This window comes from Pristiophorus japonicus, chromosome 3, assembly GCF_044704955.1.
Source record: "Pristiophorus japonicus isolate sPriJap1 chromosome 3, sPriJap1.hap1, whole genome shotgun sequence".
Lineage (NCBI taxonomy): Eukaryota > Metazoa > Chordata > Chondrichthyes > Pristiophoridae > Pristiophorus > Pristiophorus japonicus.
The window spans coordinates 159473509-159492144 of NC_091979.1; the positions used below are offsets into that span (position 1 = coordinate 159473509).

The 18636-nt window shown below is 43.1% G+C and overlaps 1 protein-coding gene across 7 annotated transcripts in view; it reads left to right on the forward strand.

The window, feature by feature from the left end:
* Positions 1–11147, forward strand: part of tbccd1 (TBCC domain containing 1) — a 33038-nt gene extending 21891 nt beyond the window's left edge. For 6 of the 7 annotated variants that reach the window (XM_070875963.1, XM_070875968.1, XM_070875967.1 and 3 more), the window contains 4 exons: positions 1333–1699; positions 7676–7862; positions 8564–9061; positions 9388–11147. In XM_070875963.1, coding sequence (XP_070732064.1) covers positions 1333–1699; positions 7676–7862; positions 8564–9061; positions 9388–9517 — 1182 coding nt within the window. In that variant the 3' untranslated portion in view covers positions 9518–11147. The remainder of the gene's footprint in view (positions 1–1332; positions 1700–7675; positions 7863–8563; positions 9062–9387) is intronic. The other variant, XM_070875964.1, reaches the window with a different exon arrangement.
* Positions 11148–18636: the final 7489 nt, after the last annotated feature.

Sequence of the window (18636 nt, forward strand, 5' to 3'; positions counted from 1 at the left end):
CTAACTTCTGCCCAGTGAATGCCCGTGAAATTCTTACCCTGGTACCTCCCAGACCACCAGGTATGTGGGCAATTTATTTGCGCATCGGAGGCATTTCCCTATGGGCAGCTTCCAACTGTAAATTCGGTGCTATTATCTTTTATGTTGTTCTTCTCTTTAACCATCTCAAATACTTGGAACAGATTGCCTTTATGTCTCCATTTCTCCAGTTCTCAGGCTGAGGATTGTCCTTGTTGCATTGCTGTAGCAAAGCGCCAGTCACACACAATGAGCTGAATGACCTCCTTCTGTGCTGTAAATATCTATGGTTCTCGAGTCAGAATGTCCTTCCTGAAGTGGGTGCACCAAAACTGGACACAAAACTCTAAATGAAGTCTTACCAAAGCCTTGTATCACGCTATCATTATGGTCCTTATTTTGTTACGAATGGTCCAGACAATACAGTCCAGGAACCAGCTTGCCTTGGAGGCTCTGAAGGATCACTCACAGCTTTTCCCCCCATCTGTTACCTTTAAACAACACCCACTCATGTTGTATTCCATGCCCTAATTAAGTGTGCTTGTCGATAACTGCATATTAGGCTGTATTGAAAACCGTTTGCCAATATCTCCAATCTATCAAGATCCATTTGTAATCTGTTACCTTCTTTTTAAGGTCTTATTTTGCTACACAATTTGGTGTTATTGGCAAATTTAATTACCGTGCTGCCAATGTCCTCATTAATTAGTATAATGAACAGCAGAAGAAATAACAACACACCTTAGTGTACCCCACGTGATACTGTCTCTTGGCCAATTTGATATCCATCTTCCCATTCCACCCCCACACAATGAAACCTCATGTTTTATCAAAAACCTAATGGTGTACTTGTTAAACACATATAGTATGTTTGCAATGTTTTTGTTTTCTAGTCATTAAGGTGAGGAATGTCAGTCTTTGGAAATGTAGTGTTTTTTTCTATGTTACCCAGTGTCAGCATCAAGCAATCAGGTACTGATGGCCAGTTATTCAACTTCCTCTACTCTGTTTGGCAATTTGTCTTAATCCCATTTTAAGAAAACCGTTTACTGTACCAGGATGATTTTTTTCCTATTTGCTACGCCAACAATCCCTACAGTCTTTCTTTGTGAAATTGCCCACATAAATTAATCTGCGTCAAATTAGTTGACATATATATCATTTAACAAATCAAGAGTATTTCCAAGCTGTAGCTAGTGATCATTTTTTATTGCCTGTTTATATTAGCAAAATGTTTAAATCAAAAAGCATTCTACTACTGAAATGTTTCATCATAAATTGATGAGAATTGTTTTTTGTCTTTGTATAATCCAGAATATGGATGACCATAACCATCTGGTATTTGTTCTGAACCACTTGTCAGAGTTGTTGGAGCTTCTACTAGACCCTGAGCAACTCACCGTTTCAGCCCACACAACCCATGACAGTATGATATCTGTAGAAGCAGTTAAAGCATTAAACTTTCTCATTGAAGGAAGTATTGGTCGGAATGAAGTAATTTATCCTGTGCATGAACTTGCTCTCTGGCAACCAATTCTGGCCACAACTGGCTACTCCAAGCTCTCCAAGATGTTCTGTTTCCATAAACTAGAGGCCTGGCTGAGAAGTGTGCTGGGATCAAATCCATTTGGTACTGCAGTCTGCTTCCAAAAAGGGAAGAAACTAGCATGGGCACAGCAAGGTAATTTAACAGGACTAGATCTGGAAAATAAAAACAGTACAATAAATTGTAATCTGAGGTCTTTGTCCAAAACAGCAAAATATCTGTGTTTGACAAGAAACTATATTCAAAATAACTTTTTTAGGGGACTGGGTGGTGTGTGGGGGAGGGGGAGGGTGGGGGAGAAGCTGGATAGTAAACATAGGTTCTGTTCTTTTTTGCAGTTCTGGTAATACTTTGTGCAATTTTCACTGGCCCATAAAAATGCTGTTGAATTCAATAATTACAACACAAGTCTTTAGCTACAAAATCCTGAAAACCCTTCAGCATTATGTCAAGGCTGCCAATATTTTTTTATTTTTTAACTGGCCATCTCTCACCACTATAAACAACAACAGTTTGTATTTATATAGCGCCGTTAACGTAGTAATGCATCATGGGAGTGTTATAAAACAAAATTTGACACTAAGCAACATAAGGAGAAATTAGGGCAGATGACGAAAAGCTTGGTCAAAAAGGTAAGTTTTAAGGAGCATCTTAAAGGAGGAAAGCGAGGCGAGAGATTTAGGGAGGGCATTCCAGAGCTTAGGGCCTAGGCAGCTGAAAGCACGGCCACCAATGGTTGAGCGATTAAAATCAGGGATGCTCAAGAGACCAGAATTAGAGGAGTGCAGATATCACGGGGGTAGGGAGGGAGGTTGTGGGGATGGAGCAGATTCCAGAGATAGGGAGGGGCGAGGCCATGGAGGGATTTGAAAACCAGGATGAAAATTTTAAAATTGAGGCATTGCTTAACTGGGAGCCAATGTAGGTCAGCAAGCACAGGAGTGATGGGTCAATGGGAATTAGTGCGAGTTAGGTCACGGACAGCGAGTTTTGGATGACCTCACGTTTATGTAGGATAGAATGTGGAAGGCCAGCCAGGAGTGCATTAGAATAATCTCGTCTAGAGGTAATAAAGGCATGGATGAGGGTCTCAGCAGCAAATGTGTTGAGGCAGGGCTGGAGATGGGCGATGTTATGGAAGTGGAATTAAGCAGTCGTAGTTATGGCGTGTTCCAAATTAGCTATGTTCCAAATATATTTAGAAAGTGAAAGTAGGAAACCTGCTCTCATTTGCTGGTGGTGATGCCTGCTTGGAAGGAAATGTGTGAGAGCTGTCCAATGGTGCCTTGCCCTCCTTTTTAGCTTGAAGGAGGCACCTCATGGCCTCTGCTCAACAGCTCTCTCTGACGCTGAGTTGAAATTAGAAATACATTGTTAGGGTGATAATTTGCATCTATGATTCCCAATCACTCCATGGGCCACTGTGTTATACACTGTATACACAGTGTTAAAACACTGTACTGCATTCCTGGCTTTTATATATATTGTATTGGAGATATACAGTTCTGTCTATGTTCTGCAGTCAGGAAACATGAGAATGATCATAAAGGCTGTCTAAAGTAAAGAGCATTTAAACGCTATATTCTTTAACATGCTCAGTATTTTAGTTGGTTTATCCTGACCTGTCTTGTGTTGAGCTAATTTATTCTAATTAATATATTTTGTTATAACAAAACTGCAAATTGAATTTAATGATTTCTAAAGTTGCCTTTTTATAAGTGAAAATGTTTTTGAATTGTTGATGAATTTGACATTATGTGTCGCTGAATTTTGGAAAGTCATGAAAAGCTGGTATCAAAAGTTGCTCGGATGCATGATCTCTAAAAAAAAATTTACTTGAATGACAGGCAGGTTTAAAAACAGAACATTATATCAGGTTTTGAAAGATTTTTTTTTAAATTGTGCTAGTAACTATTATGTTGGCATGCATGTTTGGTATGGTGCGACATATATCAATATGCTATAAATATATACATTTTTAAACTTGGATGAGGGGAAAGCTTCCCTAGTGAATAAATGGATGCAATACGAAGCCATACATACCAGAAAGGTGAAGATTTGAACCTTGATCTATGAGGTAGTTGATTCCAGTCAGTGAAATGATTGAAACCCCACAGTCAGACCCAGTTCCCTCAGGAAAAATCAGCCAGGGTTCCCACTCCTGATCATATAATGACCCATAGTTGAAAGGGCAGGTGTTCGGATATTGGTTGAGAACAGGATCAGTCTTTATTGGCCTCCAAGGTCAAATATTTATCAAAACGCACTGGCTTAACTTAAACACAATCACTTGAATAAGGTATGGAAGGGTTGCTGGCACTTATGGAACTCTACCCAGTCAACAGCCTGTGAGGCAAAAATGAGAGAAATACTTAGATGCGTAAAGCCTTCTATTTTAATTCAGTCACACATACAATTTAAAAAATCAAATATAAGGAATCTTCGAATAAAGATCCTGCTTTGTTTTAAGAGATACAAGTATTACAAGACATTGCTGCAAGAGTTCTTCAGGGCAGTGTCTTATGCCCAACTATCTTCAGCTGCTTGATCAATGACTTTCACTTCATCATAAAAATAAAGACTTGTATTTATATAGTGCCTTTCACAACCTCAGCCAATAAAGTACTTTTGAAGCGTGGTCACTGTTGTAATGTAGGAAACAAGGCAGCCAATTTGTGCACTGCAAGGTCCCACAATCAACAGTGTGATAATGACCAGATAATCTATTTTAGTGATGTTGATTGAGGGAAAATATTGGCCAGGACGCACTGGATAACTCCTTTTCTTTGAAATAGTGCCATGGGATCTTTTACATCCACCTGAGATGGCTAATGGAGCCTCGGTCTCATCTGAAAGATAGCGCCTCTGACAGTACTCCCTCATACTGCACTGGAGTGTCAGCCTCGCTTTTTGTGTTCAAGTCTCTAAAGTCAGAAGTGGGGATCTTCGCTGATGATTGCACAGTCTTCAGTTCCATTCACAATTCCTCAGATAATGAAGCAGTCCATGCCTGCATGCGGCAAGGCCTGGACAATAAACAGACTCGGACTGATAGATGGCAAGCAACATTTGTGCCACACAAGTGCCAGACAATGACTATCCAACAAGAATGAGGTACCAACCTGGGGAAGTTGCAACACAGGACTATATGCATGCCAAACAACGGAAGCAGCCTGCTATAAAGAGAGCTAAGCGATCCCACAATCAATGGATCAGATCAAAGCTCTGCAATCCTGCCGCATCCAGTCATGAATCGTGGTGGACAATTAAAACAACTAACTGGAGGAGGCTCCATGAATATCCCCGTCCTCAGTGATGGCGGAGCCCAGCATGCAAGTGCAAAAGACAAGGCTGAAGTGTTTGCAACCATCTTCAGCCAGAAGTGCTGAGTGGCATCCCCGTGAGGTCCCTACCATCACAGAAGCCAGTCTCTTTAGCCAATTCAATTCACTCCACGTGATATCAAGAAACAGTTGAGTGCACTGGATACAACAAAGGCTATGGGTCCCGACAACGTCCCAGCAATCATGTTGAAGACTTGTGCTCCAGAACTAGCTGCAGTTCTAGCCAAGCTGTTCAAGTACAGCCACAATACTGGCATCTATCCGACAATGTAGAAAACTGCCCAGCTATATATCCTGTCCACAAAAAAGCAGGACAAATCCAATTACCGCCCCATCGGTCTACTGTTAATCATCAGCAAAGTGATGGAAGGTGTCGTCGACAGTGCTATCAAGCAGCACTTACCAACAACCTGCTCACTGATGCTCAGTTTGGGTTCCGCCAGGACCACTCGGCTCTAGACCTCAATACAGCCTTGGTCCAAGCATGGACAAAAGCTGAATTCCAGAGGTGAGGCGAGAGTGACTGCCCTTGACATCAAGGCAGAATTTTACTGAGTGTGGCATCAAGGGGCCCTAGTAAAATTGAAGTCTATAGGAATCGGGGGGGGGGGGGGGGGTGGAATTTTCCACTGGCTGAAGTCATACCTAGCACAGAGGAAGATAGTTGTGGTTGTTCGAGGTCAATCATGCCAGCCCCAGGACATCGCTGCAGGAATTCCTCAGGGCAGTGTCCTAGGCCCAACCATCTTCAGCTTGCTTCATCAATGACCTTCCCTCCATGATAAGGTCAGAAGTGGGGACGTTCACTGATGATTGTACAATGTTCAGCGCCATTCGCAACTCCTCAGAAAATGAAGCAGTCCGTGCTCGTATGCAGCAAGACCCGGATGACATTCAGGCTTGGGCTGATAAGTGGCGAGTAACATCCGTGCCACACAAGCACCAGGCAATGACCATCACCAACAAGCAAGAGTCTAACCACCTCCCCTTGATATTCAACGGTATTATCATCGTCGAATCCCCCACCATCAACATCCTGGGGATCACCATTGACCAGAAACCTAACTCGACCAGCCACACAAATATTGTGGCAACAAGAGCGGATCAAAGGCTGGGTATTCTGTGGTGAGTGTCCGACCTCCTGACTCCCCAAAGCCTTTCTACCATCTACAAGGCACAAGTCAGGAGTGTGATGGAATACTCTTCACTTGCCTGGATGAGTGCAGCTCCGACACCACTCAAGAAGCTCGACACCATCCAGGACAAAGCGGCCTACTTGATTGACACCCCATCTACCACCTTCAACATCCACTCCCTCCACCACTGGTGCACCATGGCTGTAGTGTGGACCATCTACAAAATGTACTGCAGCAACTTGTCAAGGCTTCTTCGGCAGCACTTCCCAAACCTGCGACCATCACTTGCAAGCTCCCCTCCAAGTTACACACCGTCCTGACTTGGAAAAATACCGCCATTTCTTCATCATCGCTGGGTCAAAATCCTAGAACTCCCTCCTGAACAGCACTGTGGGAGTACCTTCAACTCGAGGACTGCAGCAGTTCAAGAAGGTGGCTCACCATCACCTTCTCAAGGGCAATTGGGGATGGGCACTAAATGCTGGCCTTGCTAGCAACGCATACATCCTGGAACGAATAAAAAAAAGTCTGATCACCTCCCCTTGACATTAATTTGCATTACCATTGTTGAATCTCCCACTAGCAACATCCTGAGGGTCGCGATTGACCAGAAACTTAACTGGACCGGCCACATAAATACTGTGGCTACAAGAGCAGGTCAGAGACTGGGTATTCTGCGGCGAATTACAAACCACCTGACTCCCCAAAGCCTTTCCACCACCTACAAGTCACAATTCAAGAGTTTGATAAAATACTCTCCATTTGCCTGTATAGGTGCAGCATCAACAACACTTAAGAAGCTCAACACCATCTAGCACAAAGTGATCTGCTTGATCGGCACCTCATCCACCACCTTAAACATTCACTCTCTCCACCGCCGGCGCACCATGGCTGTAGTGTGTACCACCTACAAGATGCACTGCAGCAACTCGCCACAGCTTCTTCAACCGTACATCTCAAACGCGTGACCTCTACCACGTGGAAGAACAAAGGCAGCAGGCACGTGGGAGCACCATCACCTCCTGACGTGGACATATATTGCCATTCCCTCATCGTCGCTGGGTCAAAATCCTAGAACTTCCTACCTAACAGCACTGTGGGAGTACCTTCACCACACGGACTGCAGCGGTTCAAGAGGGCGACTCACCACCACCTTCTCAGAGGTGACTAGGGATGGGTAATAAGTGCTGGCTTTGCCGGTGAAGCCCACAGCCCAAGAATGAATTTTTAAAAATTAGCTCGCTATTCCATTTGTGGAGGTGCTATCTCTTAAACACTATTTTCCTGTTTCAATGATAGTAACTAAATTAACCTGGCATCAGCATATTATTGACATCGCTATAATGGATAGTAGAATCTTTAGCAAGTAGTTTTGGTGCTCATCAAATTAACTAGAGTAACTATAACAACCATGTGATTTCTGAAACACAAGTTTAAGTGGGTAATTATTTTCCCATTTTATATTTTAATTCATTTACAAGAGACAGTTATTGATGAGATTTATAATTTAAACTGTAGTTGAATTTATGATCTTATGGTGTAAAGTGGGTTTGTTCCAGCCAGCCACTGACTTGACATTCAGCCATTCAACAATCTAAACATTATACTGAGCTACTTTCTCTCTTTCTAAGTTGAAGGTACTACAAAGCGGGCAAAGATTGCATGCAATACTTACACAGCACCTAAAGGCCACAAGGTGGTGGTAATGACACAAGTGTACAAGCAAACTCTGGCTAAGAGCTCAGATCAACTGGTTGGAGCTCATATTAAAATTCATCGTTGCAATGACTGCTATATATATCTCTTATCTCCTTTAAGGTGAGAATGGTGTTTGTGAAACAAAAAGTTGTAGAATTTATATTTTTAGTTTTAAACTGATATAAAATAAAGCTGACTCATTAAACAGCTTTATTGGTAACACTATTATACTTTTACTACTGTATGAAACTCTAGTTTTTAATTTTTTGATAATGTTTAAATGATCCAGATTATATAGAATGCACTAAGCTATGTCAATACTAGTCTTCCCTACTTCAGTGTAGGGGAACTTTGTATTACTTTTGTATTATCAGAAAAGTCATGTATTAATTTAAGTAGAGCATCTGTACACTCAGTAAAAATGTCCAGTGAATCCAAGATGCATGAGCTGCATTCTGCAGAAAATTGATGTACTAACATATTGCACCTTGTAAAATTTAAGTTTGTGTCTGTTCTTGTGATTTCCCAGATAGTGAGTTACTGATGATAGCTGGTTTGCCTGGTGGAGGCACAAAATTGAGTCAATGCATTTCCCACAGGGAACGCATAAAGTCCATCTGGACTACTATTAAGACAGCAGTGTGCCAAGGGCCTTGGAGTAAGTTACTTGCTCAGTCCTAAGCCAGAAAATGATTCATTACTGAAGGGGATTCAGGTCTATAGGAAGGGGCCGCAGAAAATTTAGATTGGAGTGAGGTGAATACATATGAAGATTTGTTTTTTGTTGTGTACTTTATGTGCATATTGGTTTCTCGTTGCAGGTCTGTCAGTATTGAGAAGTGCAGAAATACCACCTTTGTTCTTGGTCCTGTCCAAACAACCATCCACGTCCATAGCTGTGATGACGTGAAAGTAATAGCCATCTGCCGCAGACTTTCAGCCTCATCATCGTCTTCGTGTACTTTCCACTGTCTCACACCTACGCACCCTCTCATCATGTCTGGGAACATGAGCTTAACATTTGCCCCATACCATACTTATTATCCAATGCTGGAGGATCACATGGCTAGGACAGGGATAGCCACAATTCCCAATTATTGGAATAAACCGATGTGTATTGGTGTGGACAACAATGAAATGCCTGTCTATCAGCTGCTGTCCCCCAAGGAATTTTATCTATTTGTGATTCCATTTGAAATAGCGGGAGACACCATGGAGATCCCTGGAGGACTACCGCCACCATATGAAAAGGCTATAAGACATAGAGAGCAGAAAATCCAGAACTGGCAGAAGACTGTTAAGGAAGCAGGACTTAGCAAGTTAGTAATTGTACACTGAAAATGAACATTATGTTCCTGACTGAGTTAAGTCTCTCTTTCTGAATGCAGTGACTGTTGCTGAGATTGATTTCATGTATGCCAGTAGCACTCAAATATGTGCCCAAATAGCCATCATCCATATGTAAAGCTCGACGGTGATTGTCAGGAGTCTGTTTGTCTACGGATCTACGGATCATCAGAACTAACCTGTATTCTGTCTTGACATTCCCGCGTGCATTTTTCACTAACAATCTAACAGATTTGTCCTGGTCAAAAATTTAGAATGTTGTCAGAACTTTGCTAATATTTTTACTCTTCTCTTCCAGAGAGCAACGCAAACTGTTTCAGAACCTGGTGGAGCAGGAGTTCTGTGAATGGCTAGATCAAACTGGGCATCGTCAGCAGCTGGACAGTCTTATCCCTGCTCCTCCTTCTCCAAAACAGACTACATCTTGATAATTCATAGGCTTTATGATGAGAAATATGCTAATAGTTATAACTCAAACATATTTGGGCTGTTCCTTTACTGCACCTCTTTCAAATATCATTGTATGTTTTTTTGTGGGGTTGCATAATTCAATTGTAGTTGGGCTCTAATGAAGTATGTGTCTTGAATAAGAATGGCATAATAAAATTTGTAAGCGCACATTTGAGACATTAGTGCTATTAACTATTTCAATAGAATTAGATTAGACTTTGTAATTTGGGTCAACAATGTCATTCTTATAATTATGATACTGTTCAAAGATTCTTTTCACCTTTGTTCTTAGCATCAATATGATGGCAGTAGTTTATATAGGTTTTATTTTTTTATTCATGCTGTATAGCTATTTTATCCTTGGCTCTAATTAAAATTCACTTTCCACACAAGGAACATGTCCTCTGACTCAGCTTTGCATATCAGGGAGAGAAAGAACAAAGCATTTATTTATTTATTTAATATGGTAACTTGAATATTTTATTAGCCTTTTTGATATATGTGTCTCTATTTCCTCTCTCCTCTCCCAACCATTGCTCACTTCGCTCTGCAATTCCAAAAGTCTTGACTGTTCCTGACACCATCGGGATTTTTACAGGAAACTGAGAGAGCCTGTTGCATATTTCCTTAATAATGACTTTACCTCAGTGTTGTCTTAATTTTTATTTAGCCATACTCAATTCTCCATTGTTGGCTTATTTTTATACAAGCTAAAGTAATTTAATTTTGCCCCAGCACTTGGGTGGCTGTTCTTGTATTATCAATTTTCTTTTCCACTGATACCCTGCTTCTGGGCTGAAGTACTTGAATGACACCGTGGCTCCTAGCCAAACAGTTGTGTGAACTGTTAAATTGGCACCGCCGCAAGCACTTAAGTATGTTCACTTTTCTGTTGATTATCAACCAAAGTATTTGCTGGAAACATTGTTTTTCCAACACTTGAAATCATCTTGCTTAGTTTTTTTCCCCTTCGTTTTCTTTGGTACTCCTCTCAAGATGAATGCTTACTCCATTTGCAGCAGCCATCCTTCTACCTTTCCCATGTGTATATTATACATGATCCTCGACATAAGTTTTGGCAAGCCAGTTGATTCTGGAGAACATTTGTGCTGAGCTCGATCCTGGTTCTGCTTGATTTTCACATGCATACATTTCCAACACAGTTCATGGATAACAGTCTGGAGCAGGAATTGTGGATCATGGATAACAGTCTGGAGCAGGAATTGTGGATGATTTACCCCTCTTTAACCAAGGGGTGCTGAGACCAATTATATCACTTCTACTGCTGGGGTTGAACCTGGGTCCTTCCATGCTCCAATGGCTCAGCTGCATACTTTCTAAACTTGCTGATCCAGCAGGAGAGCATCTTTCAAACAACTTTTAATCACTTTGAAAATTAAAATCCTTCATTTACCTCGAGTCAAAATTTAAAACCATTTACTGTAACAGTCTTGAAAACTGCAATTGTGGGGTCAGTAACTTTTGTTGTTGCAGTAGTGATTTTATTATCACTTGGGAATGTTTTGTATTATCCATGATGAATAACATTCTGTAAGCATACAGTATGGAATAATATGCAAAATAATAAAATATACTTTAGTGCTAATTGAGGAGTTATAAATTTATCCTCACACCATTTCAACAAAATAATATAAAATGTTAAATCCCAACTTTGCTGTGTTCCTCTGGTTTGTTATCTAGTGCACCACACTAAATACAGCTATGGGTTAATACACTGATGATATTATGTAGAATTGGCATTATTTCTGTTGGTGTTTTTTATGCTTTCATTTCAATTTAATTTTAGAAAAGGTGAAAACCCGATGTCAGTTTATCTGTGGGACTAATCTGCGATTGCTAATCATTATTTTGATCCTCTGTTTTAAAACTAATCTTTGTCCATCTTTCTGAGGGCGTAACAGCCCCATCAAATTCTGCATATGGTCTTGATCAGCTGCAGGGGTAACAACAATAGTCCAAGGGGTACTCCCTATTAACTTTCCACTGCAGGGAGATGTCTGCCTCCAGTTGGCACCTCCCTGCAGTAGCATAGCCAAGAGGGAGATTTGAAAAGGTAAATTATTTCGAAGCATTTTCCAATTCTATTTTTGACTCACCCAATTAATGAGCCAGCATTGACTAATTCAGTTTCATCTTCCTCTATGAAGGTGCTTCATGTCATCCTGCAGCATTGGTTGAGATTGTATGGGGTATTATGGACTTACCTTTAACTTAACCCTTTTAGGTTACACTAAATTATATTGTAAAATAAATTCCATTAAAGGCTATAGGGCTGAAATTGGTGGACATACCGCCCAAAATCGCGAAATTGATCAAAAAGTACCTACATACCGCCCGGCGGGAAAATTAATCAGCGACATACCGCCAGGCAGTATGCATACCGTCCGCCACATGGAGCACCCAACAGACTGCCCAAAAGTCCAACATTGGTAGCATACCGCCGACATACCACCGTAGCTGCACACTGTCTGAAAAAAGATGGTTTTATGCCAATGGTATGTTGGTATATAAACGACAATGTTCCTTCCCCCCCCCAGCGATCTATTCCCCCAGTGCTCTATTTCTCTCCCTCCCCCCAGTGATCTAGTCATCTCCTGTAAGATCTAATCCCCCCCCAGTGATCTAGTCCTCCCCCTGTCCCCAAGATCTAATACCCCCCAGAGAGATCTAATTCTCCCCAGAGATCTAATCCCACCCATGAGATCTATTCCGCCCCCCCCCCCCCGCAGAAAAACGCAAAAATAAATAAATAACAATACAAGTATCATAAATAAATTAAAAACACTGCACAAAACAATTAAAAATCTAAACTTCACTGGAGGCACTTACCTGCAATCCGATGCTGGCAGTCTCTGGCCTACGGACTGCTCTTCTCTGGAACGGAAGTCGATGGAAGAGCGTGCGTGTGCAGAACTCAGGACCCGAAGAGTCCTGAGTCCCAGACAACTTACCCTGCACAGTCCACGCCGAGCGTATGTCATCACCCTGCAATTTTATCAAATCATACAGGGGCTTTGCACACTCTGCAAAGCCTGGGATAAAATTCCTTTGCTACCCCACCAAACCCAAGAATGATCGTAGGCCTGTTTTCGAAGTGGATAATGACAGTTGCCGTATTATCTCCACCTTGTGAGAGTCGGGGGATGATCTCTCTGGAGAAATGGACACGCCTAGAAAGGTGACCCGTTCTTTTACTAATTGAGCCTTACGGGGATTTACCTTTAGTCCCGCCTGAGCCAACAATGTCAAAAGTTCGTGCAAAAGGGACAGATGCTCCTCCATGTTGTTGCTTGCCAGCAGTAGGTCGTCTACGTACTGCAGCAAGCAGGTAGGGCGGGAAAAGTCTTTTAAAATTGCAGCCATTCTTTTGTGGAATATCGTGGGGGCATTGTGGAACCTCTGAGGCAGGCATGGCCAAGTGTAGCTCCGATCCTCAAATGTGAATGCAAATTTGTACTGGTCTTCCCCTTTAACAGGGATACTCCAGAATCCATTGGTGATGTTGAAGGTCAAGAAGTACTTGGAACCAGCAGGAATTTGAGATAATATGGTAGGAGTTTCTCTTACTACCGGTGAGCAGGCTGGTGTTACAGAATTTAACTTTCTGTAATCAATAGTCAGTCGCCAGCTGCTATCAGGCTTTTTAACCGGCCATGTGGGTGAATTGGTCATGAAAGTGCCTGTCTTAAGAACACCCTGCTCGACTAGGGATTTTATGGTGTCTCGGATGTAAGGGTGACTCTCCCTTGGGATGGGGTACTGTTTAGTGAATGAGTGGGGGGGTCCTTCAATAGATTCCTCACCTGCCATTTTTCCACAGTCATGCTTGCATGTGGCAAACACCGCTACATGTTCCGGAATTAGTTTTGCCACAGCTTCATTTTTGCTTCTTGGAGCGTCATACTCAGGTGGCTTTTTAATAGCAAAAACTGAGTGAGCATCTGAAATTTCGATCACTCCTGCCTTATCTCTCAATCCCATCCAAACACAGTCCTGATTATAATCTATCACCACGCCATACTGATCCAACACATCAGTCCCTAACATTCCCCTTCCATCGGGGATGGTCATCAGCATAGGTGCTGGGACCTTACAGGTGAGGCCTCCCAACTGAAGTTCAGTGGCCTTGCTTGTATACTCCATGGTTGTTTCACTGTTAAACCCATTAAGGGTCATATAACCCTTGCTCGCCGTTGCATGGCGTTCAGGGTATTGGGTGTATGTCATGTATCCTACATGGCCACTATTTGTACGATCACACGGTGTGCCACCAGAGGGCACAGCAGTGGTAGATTTGTAGGTTACCTGTACAGATGTGCCTGGCCAAGTATAAAAGGCAGGTCACCCGGTGTGATCCTCACTCCGGAGTTATCAATAAAGGACTAAGGTCACTACAGTTCAAGTACAACACATTGCCTCGTGGAGTCATTATCAGAGCATCCAAGGACATAACAGTATGGATGATGGTAACAGCTGAGCCAGTATCTGTCATGTATCCTGTTGGTACTATCTCAAGGTGTGCCACCAGAGGGCATAGCAGTGGGAGACTCGTAGGTTACCTGTACAGGTGTGCCTGGCCTTGTATAAAAGGCAGGCCACCAGGTGTGATCCACAATCTGGAGTTAACTAATAAAGGACTAAGGTTACTACATAGAAACATACATAGAAACATAGAAAATAGGTGCAGGAGTAGGCCATTCAGCCCTTCGAGCCTGCACCACCATTCAATAAGATCATGGCTGATCATTCACCTCAGTACCCCTTTCCTGCTTTCTCTCCATACCCCTTGATCCCTTTAGCCGTAAGGGCCATATCTAACTCCATCTTGTATATATCCAATGAACTGGCATCAACAACTCTCTGCGGTAGGGAATTCCACAGGTTAACAACACTCTGAATGAAGAAGTTTCTCCTCATCTCAGTCCTAAATGGCTTATCCCTTATCCTTACACTGTGTCCTCTGATTCTGGACTCCCCCAACATTGGGAACATTCTTCCAGCATCTAACCTGTCCAGTCCCGTCAGAATTTTATGTTTCTATGAGATCCCCTCTCATCCTTCTAAACTCCAGTGAATACAAGCCCACTCGGTCCAGTCTCTCCTCATATGTCAGTCCTGCCATCCCGGGAATCAGTCTGGTGAACCTTCGCTGCACTCCCTCAATAGCAAAAACATCCTTCCTCAGATTAAGAGACCAGAGCTGAACACAATATTCCAGGTGAGGCCTCACCAAGGCCCTGTACAGTTGCAGTATGACCTCCCTGCTCCTATACTCAAATCCCCGAGCTATGAAGACCAACATACCATTTGTCTTCTTCACCGCCTGCTATACCTGCATGCTAACTTTCAATGACTGATGTACCATGACACCCAGGTCTCGTTGCACCTCCCCTTTTCCTAATCTGCCACCATTCAGATAATATTCTGCCTTCCTGTTTTTGCCACCAAAGTGGATAACCTCACATTTATCCACATTATACTGCATCTGCCATGCATTTGCCCACTCACCTAACCTGTCCAAGTCACCCTGCAGCCTCTTAGCATCCTCCTCACAGCTCACACCGCCACCCAGCTTAGTGTCATCCGCAAACGTGGAGATATTACACTCATTTCCTTCATCTAAATCACTAATGTATATTGTAAATAGCTGGGGTCCCAGCATTGAGCCCTGCAGCATCCCGCTAGTCACTGCTTGCCATTCTGAAAAGGACCTGTCTATCCCGATTCTTTGCTTCCTGTCTGCCAACCAGTTCTCATTCCACGTCAGTACATTAATCCCAATACCATGTGCTTTAATTTTGCACACCAATCTCTTGTGTGGGACCTTGTCAAAAGCCTTTTGAAAGTCCAAATACACCACATCCACTGATTTTCCCTTGTCCACTCTACTAGTTACATCCTCAAAAAATTCTAGAAGATTTGCCAAGCATGATTTCCCTTTCATAAATCCATGCTGACTTGGACCGATCCTGCCACTGCTTTCCAAATGCGCTGCTATTTCATCTTTAATAATTGATTCCAACATTTTCCCCACTACTGTTGTCAGACTAACCGGTCAATAATTCCCCATTTTCTCTCTCCCTCCTTTTTTAAAAAGTGGTGTTACATTAGCTACCCTCCAGTCCATAGGAACTGATCCAGAATCGATAGATTGTTGGAAAATGATCACCAATGCATCCACTATTTCTAGGGCCACTTCCTTAAGTACTCTGGGATGCAGACCATCAGGTCCAGGGGATTTATCAGCCTTCAATCTCATCAATTTCCCGAACACAATTTCACGCCTAATAAGGATTTCCTTCAGTTCCTCCTTCACACTAGACCCTTGGTCCCCTACTATTTCTGGAAGGTTATTTGTGTCTTCCTTCATGAAGACAGAACTAAAGTATTTGTTCAACTGGTTTGCCATTTTTTTGTTCCCCATTATAAATTCACCTGAATCTGACTGCAAGGGACCTTCACTAATCTTTTTCTCTTCACATATCGATGGAAGCTTTTGCAGTCAGTTTTTATGTTCCCAGCAAGCTTTCTCTCATACTCTATTTTCCCCCTCCTAATTAGACCCTTTGTCCTCCTCTGCTGAATTCTAAATTTCTCCCAGTCCTCAGGTTTGCTGCTTTTTCTGGCCAATTTATATGCCTCTTCCTTGGATCTGACACTATCCTTAATTTCCCTTGTTAGCCATGGTTGAGCCACCTTCCCTGTTTTATTTTTACACCAGACAGGGATGTGCAATTGTTGAAGTTCATCCATGTGATCTTTAAATGTTTGCCATTGCCTATCCACCGTCAACCCTTTAAGTATCATTCGCCAGTCTATTCTAGCCAATTCACGTCTCATACCATCAAAGTTACCTTTCCTTAAGTTCAGGACCCTCGTCTCTGAATTAACTGTGTCACTCTCCATCTTAATAAAGAATTCTACCATATTATGGTCTCTCTTCCCCAAGGGGCCTCGCACAACAAGATTGCTAATTAGTCCTTTCTCATTACACATCACCCAGTCTAGGATGGCCAGCCCTCTAGTTGGTTCCTCAACATATTGGTCTAGAAAACCATCCCTAATACACTCCAGGAAATCCTCCTCCACTGCATTGCTACCAGTTTGGTTAGCCCAATCTATATGTTCAAGTACAACACACTGCCTCGTGGAGTCATTGTTAGAGCATCTAAGGACACAACAACTGGTGACGAGATTACAAACTTTCACACGGAAGTGGTTACCCTTGGTGCGTTGCAGCAGTTCGTCGATGGTAATGATTGGGACGCCTTTCTGGAGAGGCTAGAACACTTCTGTACATTAATGATTTAGACGAGGGGATTAAATGTAGTATCTCCAAATTTGCGGATGACACTAAGTTGGATGGCAGTGTGAGCTGCGAGGAGGATGCTATGAGGCTGCAGAGCGACTTGGATAGGTTAGGTAAGTGGGCAAATGCATGGCAGATGAAGTATAATGTGGATAAATGTGAGGTTATCCACTTTGGTGGTAAAAACAGAGAGACAGACTATTATCTGAATGGTGACAGATTAGGAAAAGGGGAGGTGCAAAGAGACCTGGGTGTCATGGTACATCAGTCATTGAAGGTTGGCATGCAGGTACAGCAGGCGGTTAAGAAAGCAAATGGCATGTTGGCCTTCATAGCGAGGGGATTTGAGTACAGGGGCAGGGAGGTGTTGCTACAATTGTACAGGGCCTTGGTGAGGCCACACTTGGAGTATTGTGTACAGTTTTGGTCTCCTAACCTGAGGAAGGACATTCTTGCTATTGAGGGAGTGCAGCGAAGGTTCACCAGACTGATTCCCGGGATGGCGGGACTGACCTATCAAGAAAGACTGGATCAACTGGGCTTGTATTCACTGGAGTTCAGAAGAATGAGAGGGGACCTCATAGAAACGTTTAAAATTCTGACGGGGTTAGACAGGTTAGATGCAGGAAGAATGTTCCCAATGTTGGGGAAGTACAGAACCAGGGGACACAGTCTAAGGATAAGGGGGAAGCCATTTAGGACCGAGATGAGGAGGAATTTCTTCACCCAGAGAGTGGTGAACCTGTGGAATTCTCTACCACAGAAAGTTGTTGAGGCCAATTCACTAAATATATTCAAAAAGGAGTTAGATGAAGTCCTTACTACTAGGGGAATCAAGGGGTATGGTGAGAAAGCAGGAATGGGGTACTGAAGTTGCATGTTCAGCCATGAACTCATTGAATGGCGGTGCAGGCTAGAAGGGCCGAATGGCCTACTCCTGCACCTATTTTCTATGTTTCTATGTTTCTATGTTTCTTCACAGCAAACGACCTGGCAGGAGTGGCTGATAAGCGTCGCGCTACCCTGCTAACCAGTTGTGGGCCCAACGTCTATAGCCTCGTCAGGGACTTGCTGCCACTGGCGAAGGTAACGACCAAGTCGTACAAGGAGCTTGTAATCCTGATACAGGAGCAACTCAAGCCCAAGGAGAGCATCCTCACAGCCAGACACCGGTTCTATACCCACCGACGGGCCGAAGGAAGGCCAGGAAGTCGCAAAGTATGCCGCAGACCTCAGGAGGCTGGCGGCACCGTGTGAATTCGGCACCCACCTTAACGATGCGTTGCGGGAAATTTTTTTCATTGAAATTGGCCATGAGGGCCTTATTCACAAGCTACTGTCGGTGTATACCACAGTCACACTGCAGAAGGCCATCTCTGTGAGCCAGTCATTCATGATCTCGACCTGCGGTTCTAGGTAGATGTCTCACCCTCAGGGCTCAAACCCGGCAGGTTCTGTGCACAGAGTAGTGCCGTTCAGGGGTTGGACTGTAAAGCGTGAATCCTCTCAGGAAAGAGAGTCCCTTAACTCAGAGTCCGCCGAGGGGGGATAATCGAGTAGCACCATTCTGGCATTGCAGAGGAAATCACAGGGCTCACCAGTGCCATTTTCAAGATTATGTTTGCAAAGGCTGAAGCACAAAAGGCCACCTCCAGCGAATGTGTAAGAGAAATAGGACTCACTGTGTCGATGAGGAGTCCGCAGATGGCCATGAATCCAGCGTGGATTATGAATTGTTAGATAGAGAGACCGCCCAGTCCCACGGGG